The sequence below is a fragment of the Haemorhous mexicanus genome, chromosome 5 (assembly GCF_027477595.1).
Source record: "Haemorhous mexicanus isolate bHaeMex1 chromosome 5, bHaeMex1.pri, whole genome shotgun sequence".
Taxonomy (NCBI): Eukaryota; Metazoa; Chordata; class Aves; order Passeriformes; family Fringillidae; genus Haemorhous; species Haemorhous mexicanus.
In genome coordinates this window covers 35,936,906-35,955,245 of record NC_082345.1, presented here as the reverse complement: position 1 = coordinate 35,955,245, position 18,340 = coordinate 35,936,906, and the positions used below count along the sequence as shown (strand labels likewise).

At 37.6% G+C, this 18,340-nt stretch overlaps 1 protein-coding gene across 3 annotated transcripts in view; it reads left to right on the top strand.

Annotated features, from left to right (window-relative positions):
• TMTC2 (transmembrane O-mannosyltransferase targeting cadherins 2) overlaps positions 1–18,340 on the top strand; it is a 246,289-nt gene that overhangs the window by 196,490 nt on the left and 31,459 nt on the right. For all 3 annotated transcript variants that reach the window (XM_059846844.1, XM_059846843.1, XM_059846845.1), the window contains one exon: positions 6,505–6,586. In XM_059846844.1, coding sequence (XP_059702827.1) covers positions 6,505–6,586 — 82 coding nt within the window. The remainder of the gene's footprint in view (positions 1–6,504; positions 6,587–18,340) is intronic.

Below are 18,340 nucleotides of genomic sequence, written 5' to 3'. Positions count from 1 at the left end.
TCTAGACAGTAAATAAATCACAAGGTATAGAATGAAATCAGTTCTTTAAAAGTTTACTTAAGACTTTACACAATATTTCTTGGTTCCAACAGTGATGTAATGAGATTAATTCCTTCTAGACATCAAGTTACCCCAAAAAAACCACTAAAAATAGTTACTCTATTTAAAAATACCACCAAACAAAAAAACCTACCACAACAGACCAACCAAATAAAAAATCCTCCAAGAGGAAAAAAATTTACACCTACATTTCTTTTCTGTATTGGTTTGAATACTTTAATAGACAAGAATTATTTTGGTGATAGGAGACACATAAACCAAGAAAATGGATGTCAAATAGCTTTAATATATTATTGATTAATTTGATACATAATACTTGAATAAATACCACCTTAATAGTGTCTCAGTCATGTCCCAAGCCAGTAAAGTTTTGAGCTATGCTTTAATTTTAATATCTATATGTCAGTTCATATGCAGTCATGTCACATTCCAAAATGCTTAAGGTCCAGTAGATTCCTGCCAAAGCCACTGCTTCAATCTCAACCCTCTGGTTATCGTGCCTTTAATTATCACTGCAGATGTATCCTCAAGAACACACTTTATGTTTCTATTCTCTCAGTTAACCTTGGCTCATAGAAGAATCACACTGACTTCAGTAGTGTCTCAGTGAAGCTGGTAGATGGATTTTGACTCAAGAAAAAACTGTGTGTGTTTGAAGGAGGGCTAATGTTATATATTAAGGTGGAAGTGAGCCACTTAAGGTGCAAATAGAAGATGAAACTAAAAGAGGTTGGATGTTCTTGATTCTACCAAGGCTTATTTCCAAAAGCAGCTAGGTTATGTACTGGGTTATGCAAGCAGTGTGCAATGTACTGGATTGGGCATGTGAGGGCCCTGCTCCAGTGAAATGACCGGGAAGGAGAACGTTAATCATGACCTCAGTGACCAAGTTATGTGGATGTGTCACACTGGACAACAACAAGAAAGTTGCTCCACATTTATTACAAAATTTAATAAATGGTGAATTACTTTGAATTGGTAGATAAAGATTTATAGTGTAATTTCCTCCAGAGTAGTCCAGTTCATGCTCCCATACGCTGAGATGGCTTCTCTGCCATGTTTGGTTGTTATTATTTTATTTTAATAAAGACAAGATGAAAAGGCAGGATTTGTCTCCTTAATGCTCAGGAAGTATAGAAACTGAGATAAATTTTAGACCTTTGATGTTAATAATCCAAGTCCTGTATATTTCAGTTGGTCTAGCATTTCACATACAAATTATGGTACAAGATATTTGTATTGTAATTCAGAGTGAAGAGGGACAAGTTGCAGGAATAACGGTAAAATGGAGGAAAAAAGAAGAATCCCTTTAGCTACTGAATGCTAAATATTAAAGTTGGTTTTGAACTACTAATATTTAGACCTGGGGTGGAGAGCTTGGCTATGTCAATGACATCATTGTAAGGTGCAACTCTATAGTTCCTGTTTCATTAGTCCAGCTAAGTAAAAACTTTTGAAGAATTTATTACTCATGTACTCAGTATCACACCATTTAAGGAACTGTTTATGAAACAGGATATGCAAGTCTGCAATAACTTAAAGAAACATGGAAAGGAAGTCACTAGTTCAGTTCAAACTCTTTTACTATCACTGAATAGTCTGTGACTTTAAAATGTTCTAAAGAGGAAGAAAAAAACCATGTAACATAATACTTGTTTTTCTCTATTCAGTGTGCACATTTTAATCAAACTTCCATTAATAAATCTTTTCATAATTCAATCTGTTTTATTAAAAATGTGAATGCTTGCCAAAAAAAAAAAAAAACCCTAAAAAAACCCAAACTTATGTGGAGAGTGACAGTCAACTGCATTTGTGGCATAAATTAAGTTCTTTATGCAATCACATTACTACCAGTTAAAGATGGTAAAACTATTTTGAAGAATGAAGTCTGTGTCCTACTGGTGAAGCCCTCCTAAGTTTTGAAGAATGATGAATATTTATGTCGTATAAAGTTGGTTCAAATTGCAGAGACCACCTAATTTGTTGAACCACCTTACTGGTTGCCACTGTGTCATCATAGTTTCCACAGGAGGGTTATTCAGAGCTGCTCAGCTGTATTAGTCTTTCCCAGTTTTACTACCATTGCAGGGTCCCTGGGCCTCCAGCAGCCTGAAGTACAACAGCTGCCTCAACATGAATTTGGCACAGTTAACAAGAAAAGTGAGGGAAGAAAATTGGGGTGAATATTGAAATGCTAGTTTTGTCCTTAGCTTTTTAATATTTTAATTATAAATACTGTCTTCTAATGAATGAGCTGCCCTTAGCTGGCTTTCTTTCAGTTGTTCTGGTGATCATAACAGTCATATAAATTTCATTTGTAGGAAAGCTGTATGTCTGACCATATTAGCAAGCACAAATATATTGTTTTAGTCTCTAGAGAAGAAGCAACCAACAAAACAAAAAACCTCTTGCAGTCAACTGCAAAGAACTGGTCTTAAAAATCAAGTTCCTGAAATCATATTTAAACAATTAACAGTTTGTCTTCCAAAACTGTAAGCACCCGCCATTCTGATTTAGAGTCTGCGTGATTTGTGGAGACTCAGGTATTTCTGAAAGCCAGGACAATTTATGTAGGTTATAAGAGCCCTGTAGTACTTACCTGCACTTTTAAATTTTTTTCTCAGTTTTAATTTCTTGGTATTGCTGGAAGATGATAAGCAGGGGCAATTCATCTATATTTGGGCATGAGACAGGGGAGAGGGGGACTGATTTTTTTTTTTTATTAATAAAAAACTCCAGGAAGGTTATCCTCATTATATGCTTTAGGTCCAGATCCAGTAAGGCAAATATCAGCCAGTGTTCCAAATCAATTATTAAAGTGCCTTCATCATGTTCAAGTTCTTTTCTTCAGCAAGGGCATTGATTGTTTTATGATTCGCTCTTGTTAGTCTCTGCACTGTTAGTCTCTGCAGAGCCGTAAATATGCCAGTGCATCTGCGCAGAGGATCTCCATTAGGGCTTGGGCTGGGACCACCCACTCATTTCTCCAGAGCAGACCAGTAGCTGTCATAGAGCACCTATTCATGAGCTACTGACCTGAACTGAATGTAAACTGGTGACCAAGAGGAGAAAGGTGTTTTGTAACCCATTATTAATCCTCAGAGCTGTCAAGTATTTCCATTAAAATTTATTAATAACTTCTTTATCCTTCAAATAAGACTATCATGCCATTGTAAACTTACAGGGTTTTGCTTTGTAAAATTGCCAGAGCATGTAATTATGCATATATGACTGCAAACCCTGCTAGAAACTGGGAGGTTACCAGTGGCTCTCCGTTCCTGCCTTTGTATGGGTCAATAAATGTAACAGTGAGCATGCACACCAAATGCCCCCCTGTCCCAAATCAGTATTTTCAGCTGTTTTAACAACTATTTGGATTTTCTTTAAAAGTTATATTTTTATTCCCTTACACCATGTGTTTTATTTTACACTGAGAACATACAGTGGGAAAGGGACAATGACAGGATTACTGTCAAGTAAACTACACAATGTCTGCATTCTGTTGGGTGGTTTAGATGTATATTGGATAATTGAAAAAAAGTTGATAAATACTAAGTTTTAATTGTGAAATAGCCTGATTCTGTCAAGTGGTTGTATTTTACATATTTTGACACAAAAAAGTAATGTGTATTAAATCTATGCTGAGGTATTGACATTTTAGCAGTAGACTGCATTAAAGAGGACATTTTAGCTGGTGTGATGCAAGGTTCCTCACAATGCCAGTCTGCAAGAAAACACTTTCATTCATTTTTTTTAATTGTTTTTGACAAATGTGGATAAATGAAAGTGATGGCCAACATGAACAAATTGAGCTTTTGCTGATTGTTTTTAATCAGGTAACTTTATGTCTTGGTTGATATCATTAAAGCTTTTTCTCCCCTTTATCTGTGAAATGTCCATTTGAGCCTGTAAATAGCACAGTTCTTTTGATGTTATGTATGCTGGCACCTGCCATGATTGTGTATTGTAGGTCTCCTGACTGGCCTGAACTTGAGTGCAGTATGCCATTTGGAAAGTGCCAAAAAGAGTACAGCAGTCATGTATTTTTGGTGATTCCAGTAAATAAAAATTAATCATGTTTGACAAATGTTTGTGGCCTTCTAGTTCTGTAGGTAGAAGCTACAATTTTGTGACTAATCAATGAACTGTGCTTTGATGTTCTAAAAATAGACACAGAGTGCAGCTGGCTAAAACTAATTATGTCTGTCTGTTAAAAAAGGCAATTATGCAAAATCTGTAGATGTTCATTCTGTCAGTATTAATGATACATATGCTTAGTGCCTCTCACTTTGAAGCCTCAATGCTTGACTTAGATAAGCCATTGTAACATTTGCCAGACCACAACTGCCAGCATTAGACTTTAACGGGCAAAATTGAGTGTTCGATTATCACCTCACCCTGCCAGTTGCTTTAGTTGATGATTTTTCTCATCATTTTTTGTTCTTAACTATAGTTACATGCTATTTTAAAACCCAATGTTTTATATATATGTATATATACATATATATATAAAAAAATGAATGTCTCTACTACACTAGTAAAAGAGGAAAAATCAGTCTAGGTTATGTGTCATATGTTTTTTTGTTTTGGGCTTTTTGTTTGTGGGTTTGTTTTTTTATTGTTTGTAGTTTGGGTTTTTTTATAAAGCAGGATGGGCCACTGCCATATAAGATAGTGTACTCTATCATGTAATTGCACCCTTTGGTTGATAGGAACCTTGTGCCATGTGGATTTGGCTTTAAGGAATATGGGTTTACCAAAGAAAGTTCACTAAATAATAAGGCTGAATTGTTACCCCCAATGAGCATTCATTCTGTGAAACTCGAATCCTGTAAATGGTAAGCCTTCTCGTATCTCTGCCAGGATGCTTTCTTGAAATGTGACCTCTGTGTTGGTTTTGGTGGAACCTGGTCTTCATATGGTTCTTGGTGTGCTGTACTACTTCCTTCACTCTATTTTATTGTCTCTAAGACCCCTGAGGGAAATACTGAGAATCTAAAGCAGCTGTAATCATGAACAGACCTCATTATTATTCCTATGTTAACTTGTGGGATAGTGCAGGATGTGTGCCATGTCTGTTTCCAGACCACAAAATTTAAGAAAGCAATATGGTTGTATCTGTAAAATTACACTCAAGGCAACCTGAGAGGTGCAGACCACAATGCCTTTCTTCCACAGGGGTTAAGCTTAACTGTTCTTTATTCTGCAGGCTGCCTATTTTATAGCACAAACCACAGCAGCTGATTTCGTGGGGATAGGGATAAACAGGTCACAGGTGTCTTACTGAATATGTGATAGTGATTTGTGTTTGAGTACCAGACTAGACTAATCCAATATCACTGTTTTTTCAAGAATAATGACCACTAATGGATCTGCTCTGGCCCTTCTATACCATAATGGAACTTTAGTGATTTGGTGATTCCAGTGATAAAGAAATCTCTGTCTCAGAAAATGTCTATTCTTTTTACCATCAGTTCTGTTAGGCTTAGTTTGGTTGGTTTTGGGTTTTTTTTTCCCCTGACCAGTTGTCATACCTTTTACCATTGTCTTTAAAAATTATCTTTTTTCTATTACAGCTGTTTTATGGTTTTCAGAATTGATTTCTGGTAAAATCTGACTTACCACATTAAAATCTCATAAAATTACTTTCCAAATTACACCCTAAAATAATTTCTGTTTATGTACTTTCATTTGTGGTAACTTTACCATTGGCTGTGTATATAGTGTTATTTAGGATACAAGGAAAAGAAATGGAGCTGCATCAGGGCACATTCAGAATGGATATTAGGCAAAGGTTTTTCGGTGCAAAGGTCACTGGGAAGTGGTTACAGCACCCAGCCTGTCAGAGCTCAAGAATTATCTGGAAAACACTTGGTCACATGGTTTTAGGTAGTCCTGTGAGGAGCAGGGAGTGGGAGTGAATGATATTTATGGGTCCTTTCCAACATGAGAACTTCTAGGATTCTATGCTTTCATGGAACCATAACATGCTTTCCTTCCCCCACCCCGGCTCCTTTTTTTTTTTTTTTTTTTTTTAAGAGTGTGACTAAAGCTCTGTCCTAGTTTCTCTCTGATTTTAGCTTGGGTAAGTGTAATGCTTGTCCAGAAAAGTAGCAAGGAGCTGATGTTCACCCCAAAGCCCTTTACAATATTTTTGCTATATGTTTCTACCATTTCCTTACTTCTTGATGAGGTTGGATACATTTCTTCCTTAGTTTCCTTAGTCTGGAGATTTGCACCATAAAGTAGCTGACCACAAAACTTAGTGTAGCACTTAAACATTTGTATTTATTTAGGTTAAAGCCTAGTGATAATAGTGGTTGTTTTTCTTCAGTGCCTGGAATTTGGGAATTTTAACTGTACAGGATTGTCCAGGGTGACACACACACTGTTAAAATAATTTCATTCCCCCCTTTTTTTTTTTTTGTTTTTTTTTTTTTTTAGGGACGCAAGAGTGAGGCAGAGAAGTACTTTATGAAGGCTATTCAGCTGGATCCTACCAAAGGAAACTGCTACATGCATTATGGTATGTTTCAGATAGATAGGATTTCAAAATGTATTCCAGGCTTGCTGGTCATCTCTCCAAGTGATTAAAGATTTGAGAAGTTTTACTGGCAAAATATCTTCTTTAAAAGGAAAGAAACTAATCTACCATATATTACTTCATTACCATTTTTCCATCATTGTAGAGGGAGAGGTGAAGATTTTCATATTTTGCATAGCTTTCCTCCTATGAGAGGAATTTCTGTATTGCTCCCTCTCTGGGAAAGAACAAAGGTGACTATTGCCATATGTCACAGTTTCATGGCCTGGAATATTATTGTTAACAGTTTTGGCCTGATTTCACTGATTGTTGGTGGGTGGGCAACCAGAAATTTCATTTTAGTGTGTGTGAGTTCCATATATTGAAGTGTCTTACAGGCCTTACATCTACCTCCTTCCCACCACCTTCTTGGCTTGAAATGGCTAAGTATTACAAAAGGTTTTGACAAGTTGTCTGTATCGTTCCTTTTAAGCCATGCATGTTGCATGAAGCACACAGTTAATTTGAAGGTATCCTTGTAACTTTGGATTGTTTTTGCTAGATGTGCAAAAAACCACTTCCAGATGTGTTTAGTCTCAGGAAACCAAAATTATTTATCTTTATGGACTAATTCTCAATATATTTTAAAGCTGATAGTGGATAAATCTTAAAATGCAAGCTATGTTGCGCCAGTTGGAACATAGAAAGCAGCAAGATTCGTCTTAGTTTAGGAAGAAGGTAGGAACTACAAAGCACACTATATATATATATCTTTGTATATTTCTCTTCTGGTTCTTACTGGTAAAATAAATAAAAATGAGTGGGTAAGAGAGAAAATCAATCTCACATAATAACCATGTTTTTACTCTGTGAGATCTTTGTCTGAATTGCTCATATGTTGTATCTGTTTGGTCCTATGCAGTATGAAATTCTATATGTTAGATTCCTAGAATCAACCTTTGGACTTAGAACATGTCATTGTATTTAAATTAATGTAGCCCAGTGCTGCATTATTTTGCATTATGAAACATTGCAGTTCAAAGCCTTGTCTTCTCTTTATGCCTGTACAAGTAAGGGATATTTGTGCATGTAAACCCCGTTATTTCAATTGGATGTGAGTATCATGTGTATCTCAAGACAATGAGTAAAAGTTACAGCTGATGGTTTCTTGAAATCCTGCTCAAGCCCCTTCCAGCCTCTGTTACTAAGAAAGCTGTCCTCAATTATTAAGAAATCTTTGAATACAAATTCAGTAGTTGGTCTCAACAGTCCATCTCAGCAAATGATGTTAGGATTTAGTGTGTTTTATTATAGGTCTAGAACTTTTTTTCTTTTTCACTCATTAATCATCAACTTGCTTGTCCTTTCCTGCAATATTCCCTCTGTCCCATTTTCAAGTATCCTATAAACTAAAAGCATGGTTATTCAAATCAACATTCATGTCTGATATATTGACTTCTTCATTACCAGATTACAATATTAATGTGGTGTATTATTTCCTAATTAAGATTACTCCCTAAAAACATTGGAAAACTTTTCCTTTATTGTGTACCAGGTTAAAAAAGTGGGTTCTGTCATTGTGCAGAGGTGATAATCAGCATAAGCAAGGTTCTACTCGGCAGATTAGGAGAGAATGGTGAAATTCAGTCAGTGTTTGGAATAACAGCATAGTAAAATGGATGCTGAAGGACAATAGACACAAGAAGGTTCTCTTTAGCAGTCACTAGGTCTTGGAGCATTATACCCAGAGAGCTCTTCTGAATGCGTGTGAAATCTTTTCATAATATAACTTCTGCTTGCCTCACTGATTCAGTGATGTTATTCTACATTTATATCAAAGTAGCTATGAGGGAGATATGGTCTACTTCTGCTTGGCTCTTGTGTCTGTGTAGTACAGATGATCTCAAATCCTTATCCCTTTGGGCACAGAACTTTATAGAATGTAAACTAAATTATCCTTGCTTTTTCTTTCTTTTCTTCCTTGCTTTATTTCTCTTCTCTTTTCCACCTATTTCTGGAATAATGAAGGCTATGTACTGTGTGTTACCATGGGCATTCCAAATATTCCATTGGAATCTCTAGTGAACACTTCAAGCTTTACCTCTCCATCTCATTAATTTGTTCCAGCACCTTGTCACAGGTACATTCCACATCCTGGGGAAATACATTCATATTTTGCATGTAAATCTTAGAGATTACTTTTTTTCCTCAGCATGAAGATGTTGGATGAGAGAATAAAGTAGTTGGCATCAGTCCTAAAAAAACACATACCTCACAAAGCAGCCAAATGAAAAGAGTGGTCAGCTGGGACGTGACAGGGTGTTGATGGAGTAGCAAGAATAAATGAAGATTTTCTTCCAAGTCCACGTGGGTTGCATACGCTTATAATTTGTGTTTCCAGGTTGTGCAGATGTTCTTTTTGACTTCTAACCTTCTGGACTTTTCTTGGGCTATGAGAAAAACTGTCAATATGCTGTATCTTTTAAGAGGCTTACTTTTGTATTATAATGTGCTTTAATTCAAGCCGTAAGCCAAAGCTATTTTTAGGTATGAATTGGATGCAGGAGGCAGCTTATTTAATCACATGAAAATTTGGAGGGAGTGGAAGTTTCATGGCTTCTCCTTGAAAGATACCACCACAGCATGTTTCTCTGCTCAAGCTGGCATTATAATTAGTTTTCTATAGGTACTTGGCTGACTTAGGGTTTAAGGGGATTTAAGTTTTAAGCAGTGTTTCCCAGACTCTCTATGCTTGAAGATGTCTGAAAGGTGAAAATAGTGGAAAAGCTGAAGATATATAAATCCCTGTGGACTGCTGACTTGATGCCATTCATTGGACATAAGGGGAAGCGGCTTTTTTTCTAGTGACCAGAGAGGATGGCACGCCCCTCTCAGATGGAAATGCAGACTGCTGCTACCTGACCACCTTTCTTTTGCCCTTCTTTCCTTTCTACCTCTCATATGCCAGTTATTTGAACATCTGAACTTGGTGCAAAACCATTACGTCTTACAAATACACGAGGGTTGATGAGTGATCTGCTACAAGCTGCTCAGGTGCACAATATGCCACACCTCACAGATGGAAGAGAGAAAATTCTCATGAATCAGGAGGAAGAAAAAGTGAGAGAGGAAAGAGTAAAGAAGCAACAATACTTCCCCCCCCCCCCCCCCCCCCCCAACAATATACACGTTTTTGAACCAGAAAACTAGAGGAATTTTTTGGGACACTGAGACTGAGTTTGTATGCTTATGTAAGGTTTGCAGCTTTTAACTGGATTTTTTTTGTACACTTTTTTTTTTTTTAATACAAATTTTCTAAAGACTCCCTAATATGAACAATTTTGACTAAAAGAGGTTGAACTTAACATTTATTTATTTTTGAATTTCCATTTTTTTCTCTGGGAAAGTTTTCTTCAAACTGACATACATCTACTCAAGATATTGGCAGTCATGCATCCCACTCTGAACATTTAACTTAAGTAGACCATTTTGAATCCTGCAAGATCTTGGTAATGTTGGTCATCAACAGATTTATGACATAATTGAAGTGGTCTCCATGGACTATTGATTCTTCCTGAACTGCTTGCCTCGATGAAATGAAAGGGATGAATCCAAGTGTCTCTCTGAGAAACCCCAAAGAGGTACCTATGAACTAAACAAGTTAAAAGGAACTGTCTTCTAAATATTTTAAGAACATAATTGCATCTAAAGAATCAGTATTTGTCAACAAATGTGTCCAACATAGGGATGTTCAGTCAGGTCAGACAAGTGCCCTTAAGGCTCAGAGACTATGTAGTTTTGGATATAGTATTTGGATGTATGACAAAGGAGATAAAGGTCTCTATTTCTGTCTGCACTGAGCCTATCTCAAGGGAAGCTGAAGAAAGATTATGTATAAAATCTGTCAGTGCACATAGATGAGGTGCTTTGCAAACAGTGACATACTTATGTGCTCGTCTTTTCTTAAAAAAAAAAAAACTCAACAAAAATTCTTCAGTAAGTAGGATGCAGTGTAATTAAGGAGTTTGAAATTGTTGAAGCTTTCTATACTAGCTTTTCCTTAAATGAAAAACACCATAAATCTACAGTGATATTTGTTGTGTAAAGAGTTTATCTCCAGAAGTCTTATTTTATTTATATTTTGCTATTTAAAACCAAAAATAAAATAATAATAATCATAAAAAACCCCACCAAGGCAACAACAACAAAACCACAAAAAACCCCCACCAAAAAACCCCAAAAACAAACAAAAAAAAAACTAAACCCCCAAAAAACAGTAGAGTTCTTTTTACTTGTCTGCTAAAAATAAGTTTTACCACTGTGCCTCTTAACTTGCATATAGTGGCCTTTCTCCAAAATGATGAAAACGGTGTGGGGAATAAAACAAAGAGACAAAGAAGGAGTAAGATTTCAAGATAAATGTCGGTAGAGGTCCCTTCTCCCTTATATTTGTAATGGCTTAGTTGGAATAGAAAAGTCTAGAACCCAACAGGATGTTCAAATTAACTCTGTTTTAATAATAGCTGTTGATACCTCCTTTTAAAATAGTTTCCTTTGAATAATACATTGTTTCTAATAAGCCTTAATTGTTTAAAGATTCCTATTTCATTATAAAAATGGATTATTCTCATTATATTAATTATGCATTCACTTAATTTGGCAGTTCACATTGATCATCTGCCTTTCAAGTGCATTTTCAGTTAGAGATGTAAAAGAAAAAGAGACTTTCAGATTACATAAAACTCAAGTGTATTAGCTATATCCTCATTGAATGAAGAACAGATTAACATATTCCCAAATACACTTTTGTTTTTGTGTTGTCTTTCTCTTTTGAATTTGTGATAATTTAGGAGCAATTTTTATAGATTTTCTTACATTATCTGTTTCTTTTTAAGCATGTTTAACTTTTTAACTGCCTTTTTTATTGTTTTTCAATTTCATCATCATCTTTCTAATCACTGTTTCTGCAACGGGCTCTGAGCCCTTTTTGATGCCTAAATTTTCACCTAAATTTATGAGCACTTTGTATCAGTGTTACTTCCAAAGATGGCTGCTTTACCACTCCTATGTTACAGCCTGAAAATGGGTTGGAATTGCCATGGTTTAAGGATCAAAGTATATTTCATTGAAATATGATAGCAGTGAGTTTTCGAGCACCATTTTTTTCAGTCATTAGGTTTTAGGCTTACGGGTATTTAGTGAGTGTGAGAATTTTTATATATTACAGGTGTAACTTCGTTTTTTTTTTAGATGTTTATGCTTAGATTGAGGTTCAGTAAGGTGAGGTGCTGGGTCCTGGACTTTAGTCAATACGACCCTTTGCAGCACTGCAGGCTGGGGGCAGAGTGGCTGGAAAGCTGGGCAGAGGAAAAGGACCTGGGGGTGGTGGTTGTCAGCAGCTGAACACGAGCCAGCGTGTGCCCAGGTGGCCGAGAAGGCCAATGGCATCCTGGCCTGGATCAGCAATAGTGCGGCCAGCAGGACCTGGGCAGGGAACCGTGTCCCTGCACTTGGCACTGGTGAGGGCACACCTTGAGTCCTGTGTCTGGTTCTGAGCCCATCACTGCAAGAAAGGCATTGAGGTGCTGGAGAATGGCCAGAGAAGGGCAACAAGGCTGCGGAAGGGTCTGGAGCACAAGTCCTGTGAGGAGTGGCTGAGGGAGCTAGGGTTGTTCAGCCTGGAGAAAAGGAGGCTCAGGAGAGTCCCTATCACTCTCTCCACCTATCAGAAAGGAGGCTGTATCTAGGTGGGCGTTGGTCTCTTCCCCCAGGCAGCCAGTGACAGGATTAAAGGAAGAGGCTTCGAGCTGAGCCAGAGGAGATTCAGGTTGGCCATCAGGAAGAATTTCTTCACTAAAAGGATAGTTAAGCATTGGAACAGGCTGCCCAGGGAGTTGGTAGAGTCACCATCACTGGTGACGTTCAAGAAAGGACTGGTCACGGCACTTAGCACTATGTTTAATGAGCGTGGTGGTGGTCAGTTAAAGGTTGGACTCAATGATCATTAAGGTCTTTTCCAACCTAAATTATTCTTTGTGCTGTATTTATAGTATTTCCATGTAGTCACATTGTTCTCAGTGCTTGAGCTTTGTGCTTTTTGTCTTCATTGAGTGAAGAACAGCCTAGGAAAAATTTATATATTTTCCCCACATATTTAAGGAAAAGCTCCTATGAAGAAAGCAGTGAACTAATGAAAAATAGAGTATCAGTGTTGTATTTATAAGAAAGAGAAACATCAACCATGACCTTCTCTTGAAATCTGACTAATTTCTTTAGCAGAGTTTTGTGTGGATGGTAGAAATGTCACACTAGTCCACAGGTAGTTCAGTGTTCACTTTTTTCAGTGAAATGAATAAAACTTCACAAGCCATAAACCCAGGTGAATGGATTATCCTGTTTCTGACTGACAGGTTAGCTAAATGCAGTATATACCAAATGATAAATAAAAGTGCATGGATCTGCTGCATCTGGGTACCCCAGATGCTACATGGTGATTTTGTATTGAGAAATTAAATCCCTTGATGAGGTAGGGTCAAAGTGAACCAGATACAATGTGTCCATCACTGAGTCACTTCCCGATGTGTACTCGTGAACCTTTCTGCCGATGGCAGAGGCTTTGCCATTTTAAATCTTTGGGAAATCCCATCATTGGTATACAGTGATTCTGTAGGGAAACTATAAACTAGTTTATGATGCTCAAATAATACATGTTCATAGAACATATGTGCTCTTTGGAGAAAGGGTGTCTCAGTCTTTAACATACCATGTGCCATCAAATCAGGGTCCTGACTTTGGACTATGGCTTATACCTGCTCCTGCAGTATCAATAAACGTAATTCCAAGAAGACAGGATTCCTACACCTGAAGCAGGAAGACAGAATTGTCTTGCAAAAAGACTTCATTAACCTGCTGATCTTTCTGCTCTCAGAACTCCCTCTACAAACTTTAAGAAAATCTGTAGCTACTACTAACCAACAGTATTTCTTACTTCCAAAGTGAGGACAAAAACTGGGCTGTTCAGGACAATCAACCAAATTTAAGTCCTTTTTGTCACTCTAGGCTGCTGTTATCACACAACATTGAAAGAAGATTATTACAGACCACTATAATAACTATTTTTTCCAAATACCCTTTAGAACCAATCACTCAAGTGGAATGCAGTGGAGTGTTTCCAAACAAGTTAGGTCACTGACCTGAAATGCTGTGGAATTTCCATCCTTCTGGCTCTTCCCTTGGGTTTAGCCTTAAATCTAATCATTCTGACATCTCTAATACATGGTTGACTTTGCTTCCTCAGCACAGTATACTTTACTGCTCAAAAGATGTGATATAAATAGTGCAGATCAGAGACAATGTTAGAAATGTGTCTGTATGCTTCTTCCATATTGCCAAAATGTAGCATTTCTGTAGGGACTGAAAAATGAACATAAGCAGTGCTGAAGGTTTTGTGGCATGTACAGTGCTGAGGTCTTCTTTGCAAATAGCCATATGTTTTGACCTATGAGTACTATCTCATGGGGATTTTTGTAGACATAGCATGAAGCTGCTACGAAAGTGCAACTGCATAGTTCTTTTTCAGCCAAATTTTACTTCTTCAAAACTTATACATCACTAGGTGTCTGGGAAATGATATAGAGTTCAGGATCATTATTTGTAAATCATGAGGTCCTCTGATCCAGATGTGGTCACAGGTTTAGTTATCAAGTCCCAAAGGTTTGCTAGTCAATTTTTTCTCTCTTGTCTGTGATCATGCTCTGAATGCCGTGGTATATTTAGCACAATTACAACAGATAGGCTTTTCAGACAAAGAAAAGGACTAATAAAAAAAAGTATTTTCCAAGCCAATGCATATAATGACATTGCAGCACCCGCTGACTTGCTTAGTGTCTCATTATATTTTATTTACATGGATGAATTTTCTCTATGGGAACTAATTAACGGGAGAAAGTCTCCAGAAGTCCTTCAGCAAGAAAGCAAGAGTGCACCTTTCGATTAAGACGGAATGGGATACAAGGAGCAGCAAAAACTGGAATGCTGCTACCATTTAGGTGATTGTGATGTAGGTTGCCTTTGTTTCTCCTATCACATCTTCCACATTCAGCAAGAAATTGTCTAAACAGGCCTGGAAAAGAAGGATATATAATCAAGTATACCCTTGCTTAGGGAGCTGAGTCCATCACAGCCAATGAATCTGTTTTGGAACTCCTAAAGGAAGCAGTTACCTAAGGTCATGTCTGTTGACTTTGTGTGGGAGGATGGATTGTAGAAGAATAAGAGATAGTGCTAAAGGCAATCTCACCTCTGAAGAGTTGCAGCTTAGGAACAGGCCTGCCCTTAATAGGCCACAGGTATATCCAATGAGGCTGAGTGTTATAAACCGCTGGGCTAGCTAGTTGAGAGAAAGAGTTGCAGTCAGTCAGACGTGCTGTGGCAAAGAGGAAGAAGTCAGCTGGCCATGAGGAGCTACCCATGAGAATTCACAGAGAAGGTATCAAAGTAAGACAACAACAACAACAACTTTGCACCTTGAGACATTGATTTGTCACCTGAAATACTTTGGAAATCAACTTGGAGACAAGATCTCTCCTCATTTCTTCCACTGAATGCAATTTAACTTTTCCATTTTGAAATCTTTGGTTGCATCAGCTCTTTACCTCTGCATTGCTGCAGCAGAGCTGAAGTTGATAGTAACTTAAGTGATGGTTCTGCCACCCAGAATATAATTCTTCTCTCAGAACATCATCTGCATCAGACAAGATACAGTGCATTGAGTCAGCCAGAATCCACTCCCTCTTCTGATTTCTGTTGAAACTTGAAATGCTTTGGAAGCACCTGCAGATATTCAGCTTCCAATCCTCAATGCTGAATGTCCTGAAAGAGCTTCTAGTGAAGTTTATTACAAACAGATTTTACAGTTGAATCTTGATAGAGCCACTTTTCATGTTGTAGAAGTAAAAAACTCTTTTGAAGAGGATAAGAAGCATAAGAGTTGCTGAGAAATGTATATTAAAAAAAGCAAAGTCCAGTTAGAATGGCATTGGAAGTCTTTTCGTTATTATTCAAAAGGTAGTTTACTCAGTTTTGCTTGGATATCTGAGGCTATCATCCCACAAATCTGTCATGGCAACCTGAGTACATGCAGAAACAGCAGCATTCTGAGAACATTCAGGATACTTCTTTTAAAAGCAACACCAGCAAGATGAGCTGTTTTAGAAATTTACTCTGTCTGGGACAGAGTACCTTTGTATGTTTGCCAGTGAGTAAAAGAGGAAACATTTCAACTAAAAGATTGGTGCTAAATGCGCTTTTATCTAGTAAATTAAGCAAATTGCACTTTTATTTGGGAAAATCAAGGATCACAGTGCCTGCAAGGAATAGTTGAGCCCATTCTAGAGGAACACACTAATGCCTTTGTGCTCTGAACATAAAAGATTTTTACACAGAGACATATCCCAACCAATTAATACCTTTCTTGTTACAATAAAGCAGCAGAACTACCAGTTCAGATGTGTGGCTTTTAAATTGTTGGTGGTGCATGTCTTAAAATCTTTACAAATGTTCATGATTGTTTTAGGGAGACAGTTATACAGGATAGAGAGCTATAGGCTTTCATTTATGTGGATAAACACACATAAATTTTTAAAAATTGATAAAACTGTTACTATAACTGTTCTTTTCAATTGCTGGGAACTGGAAATATTTTGTTCTTGTTTGAATTACATACATACTTATATCTCACTTTTCAGTAGATTGCATATTTTGCCCCAAAGGTTTTTGGTCAAATAAAGACTCAGAACCACTGTTGATGGTTTGCAATGAAAAGTAAATTTGAACAAGGCTGCAGATACAGATTTCAGCAGCTTTAATGCTATTTCTGATTCTTAGAAAGTTTAGGAAAAAATGACTAAGAGGATTGTGAAATATTGGATCACTTCTCTGCTATCAAAGGTCTTTAACAACTCTTGACTACACCTGTACTCTCACCCCTGTGCTGTCTAGCAAGAAATGTGGAAAAATTTATTTTAAAAAGTAGAATTCCAAGCAAAGAACAGTGTTTCTGAAAGTCACATCTTTTCCTGGACTATGGATTTCCCACTTCCAGTTTAGAAAAAGAGTAATGAAAAATATTCTTTCCTCTAGATAGGAAAGTGTGGTATTTGGAGCTGTTTTCTCAAAAGCTGTTGTGATTCCAAAAAACAGTCAGGCTTCCATAATTTATGTTGTTGGCAAGAGCTGGAATCGTGACACCTGCAATAAGTAAGCTCTCTATGTGATGTGGGGCAGTATCTCATAAATCATGAGGTTTGCCAGCTGCTTGTCAGAGAAGAAAATCCTCCATATAAATTTAGACCCACACAAATGGTTCCTGGATGCAGGGGCTTGCAGATCATACCTTCTGATCCACCTTCAACACCTTGCCAATATTACGCCCTGCTAGTGCTCTTTTCTTGGGAAAACCTCTTTATGGCTTTGACAGGAAAGGTTCAGAAGTGTGTTTTATAATGAAGAAAGCACAGCAGTAAACTGCCAATCCAGCTCATTCTTGTATGAATTTAGTATATAAGATTAAAAGGAATGGCAGCTAATGTTTTCAAAACAGTATTTTTCTATTTAGATGCTTTAAATTAAATTGAGATGTGTGAATAGAATTAGTCTGCCTTTCAGGACAATTTGGCAAATCAATTTTCAGCTGAAAGTTGCCACCTTGTACTGGTTCTGGCTGTGATAGTGTTAACTTCATAGCAGCCTGGATGATGCCTTGTGACTAAGGGAGCCTTGATAACACACACCAGTGTTTTGGCTGCTGCTGAATAGTGTTTGAGCAGTGTCAAGGCTTTCTCTTTTTGGGAGGGAACATAGCTTGGACAGCTGACCTGAGCTGGCCAAAGGGAAAGATATAACAGTCCATATAACATCATGTTCAGCAATAAAACGTGAGTAGAGAAACAAGAAGGGTTTTGGCTTCTGAGGTGGCTTTGTTTGGAAACTGGCTGAGCATCACTATTCCTGTGAGAAGCAATGAGAAATGTCCTTCATTTTGCTGCTTGCTGTTTTAGTATGGGCTTTTTTTTTTCTTCCCCGTGTTAAACTGCCTTTATCTTGATGCAGAGATTTTCTTGGTTTTGCTCTTCTGTTTTCTGCCCTCACCCTGTATGAGTGCTTGGGTACTGGCAGGGGGCAACCCATCATGTGTCTGTACACACAGGTATTGACTTTTTCACTAGACTGAAAAAGCTGCAGGATCTTTTATTTGTAGCCCATGCAATTAAGGAAATCTTTGATCAGCAACCCTCCTCTGGAGGCTCTCTAATAGGCTCATAACCTTCTTATGGTGTCCAAAACTGCATACAATATTCAAGGTGAGATCAAACCACTGCAGAGCAGAGTGGGAAAATCACCTTCCTCGACTGGCTCTCAGTGCCACAGTACCATAACTCATGTTTAACTTGCCATCTGCCAGGACCCCCAGGTCTCTTTCCACGTTGCTGTTTTCCAGCATCTCATTTCACAGTCTGTTTGTACATCCAGGGTTGCCCCATCCCAGGTGCAGAATCTGGCACTTGCCCTCAGAGGAGTTGACAGCTCCTCTGAGTTTTGAATCATTGGCAAACTTACTTAGTGCACCTTTAAGACGTGCATCTGAGTAATTTATGAAGACAAGTGACCCTAAAGTGGAGTTCTGCAAGGGCTTGCGTATAGAGGAGATTACAGTCGGTTTCATATATGCATTATCTGCCACTTACCCACTCAGCATGA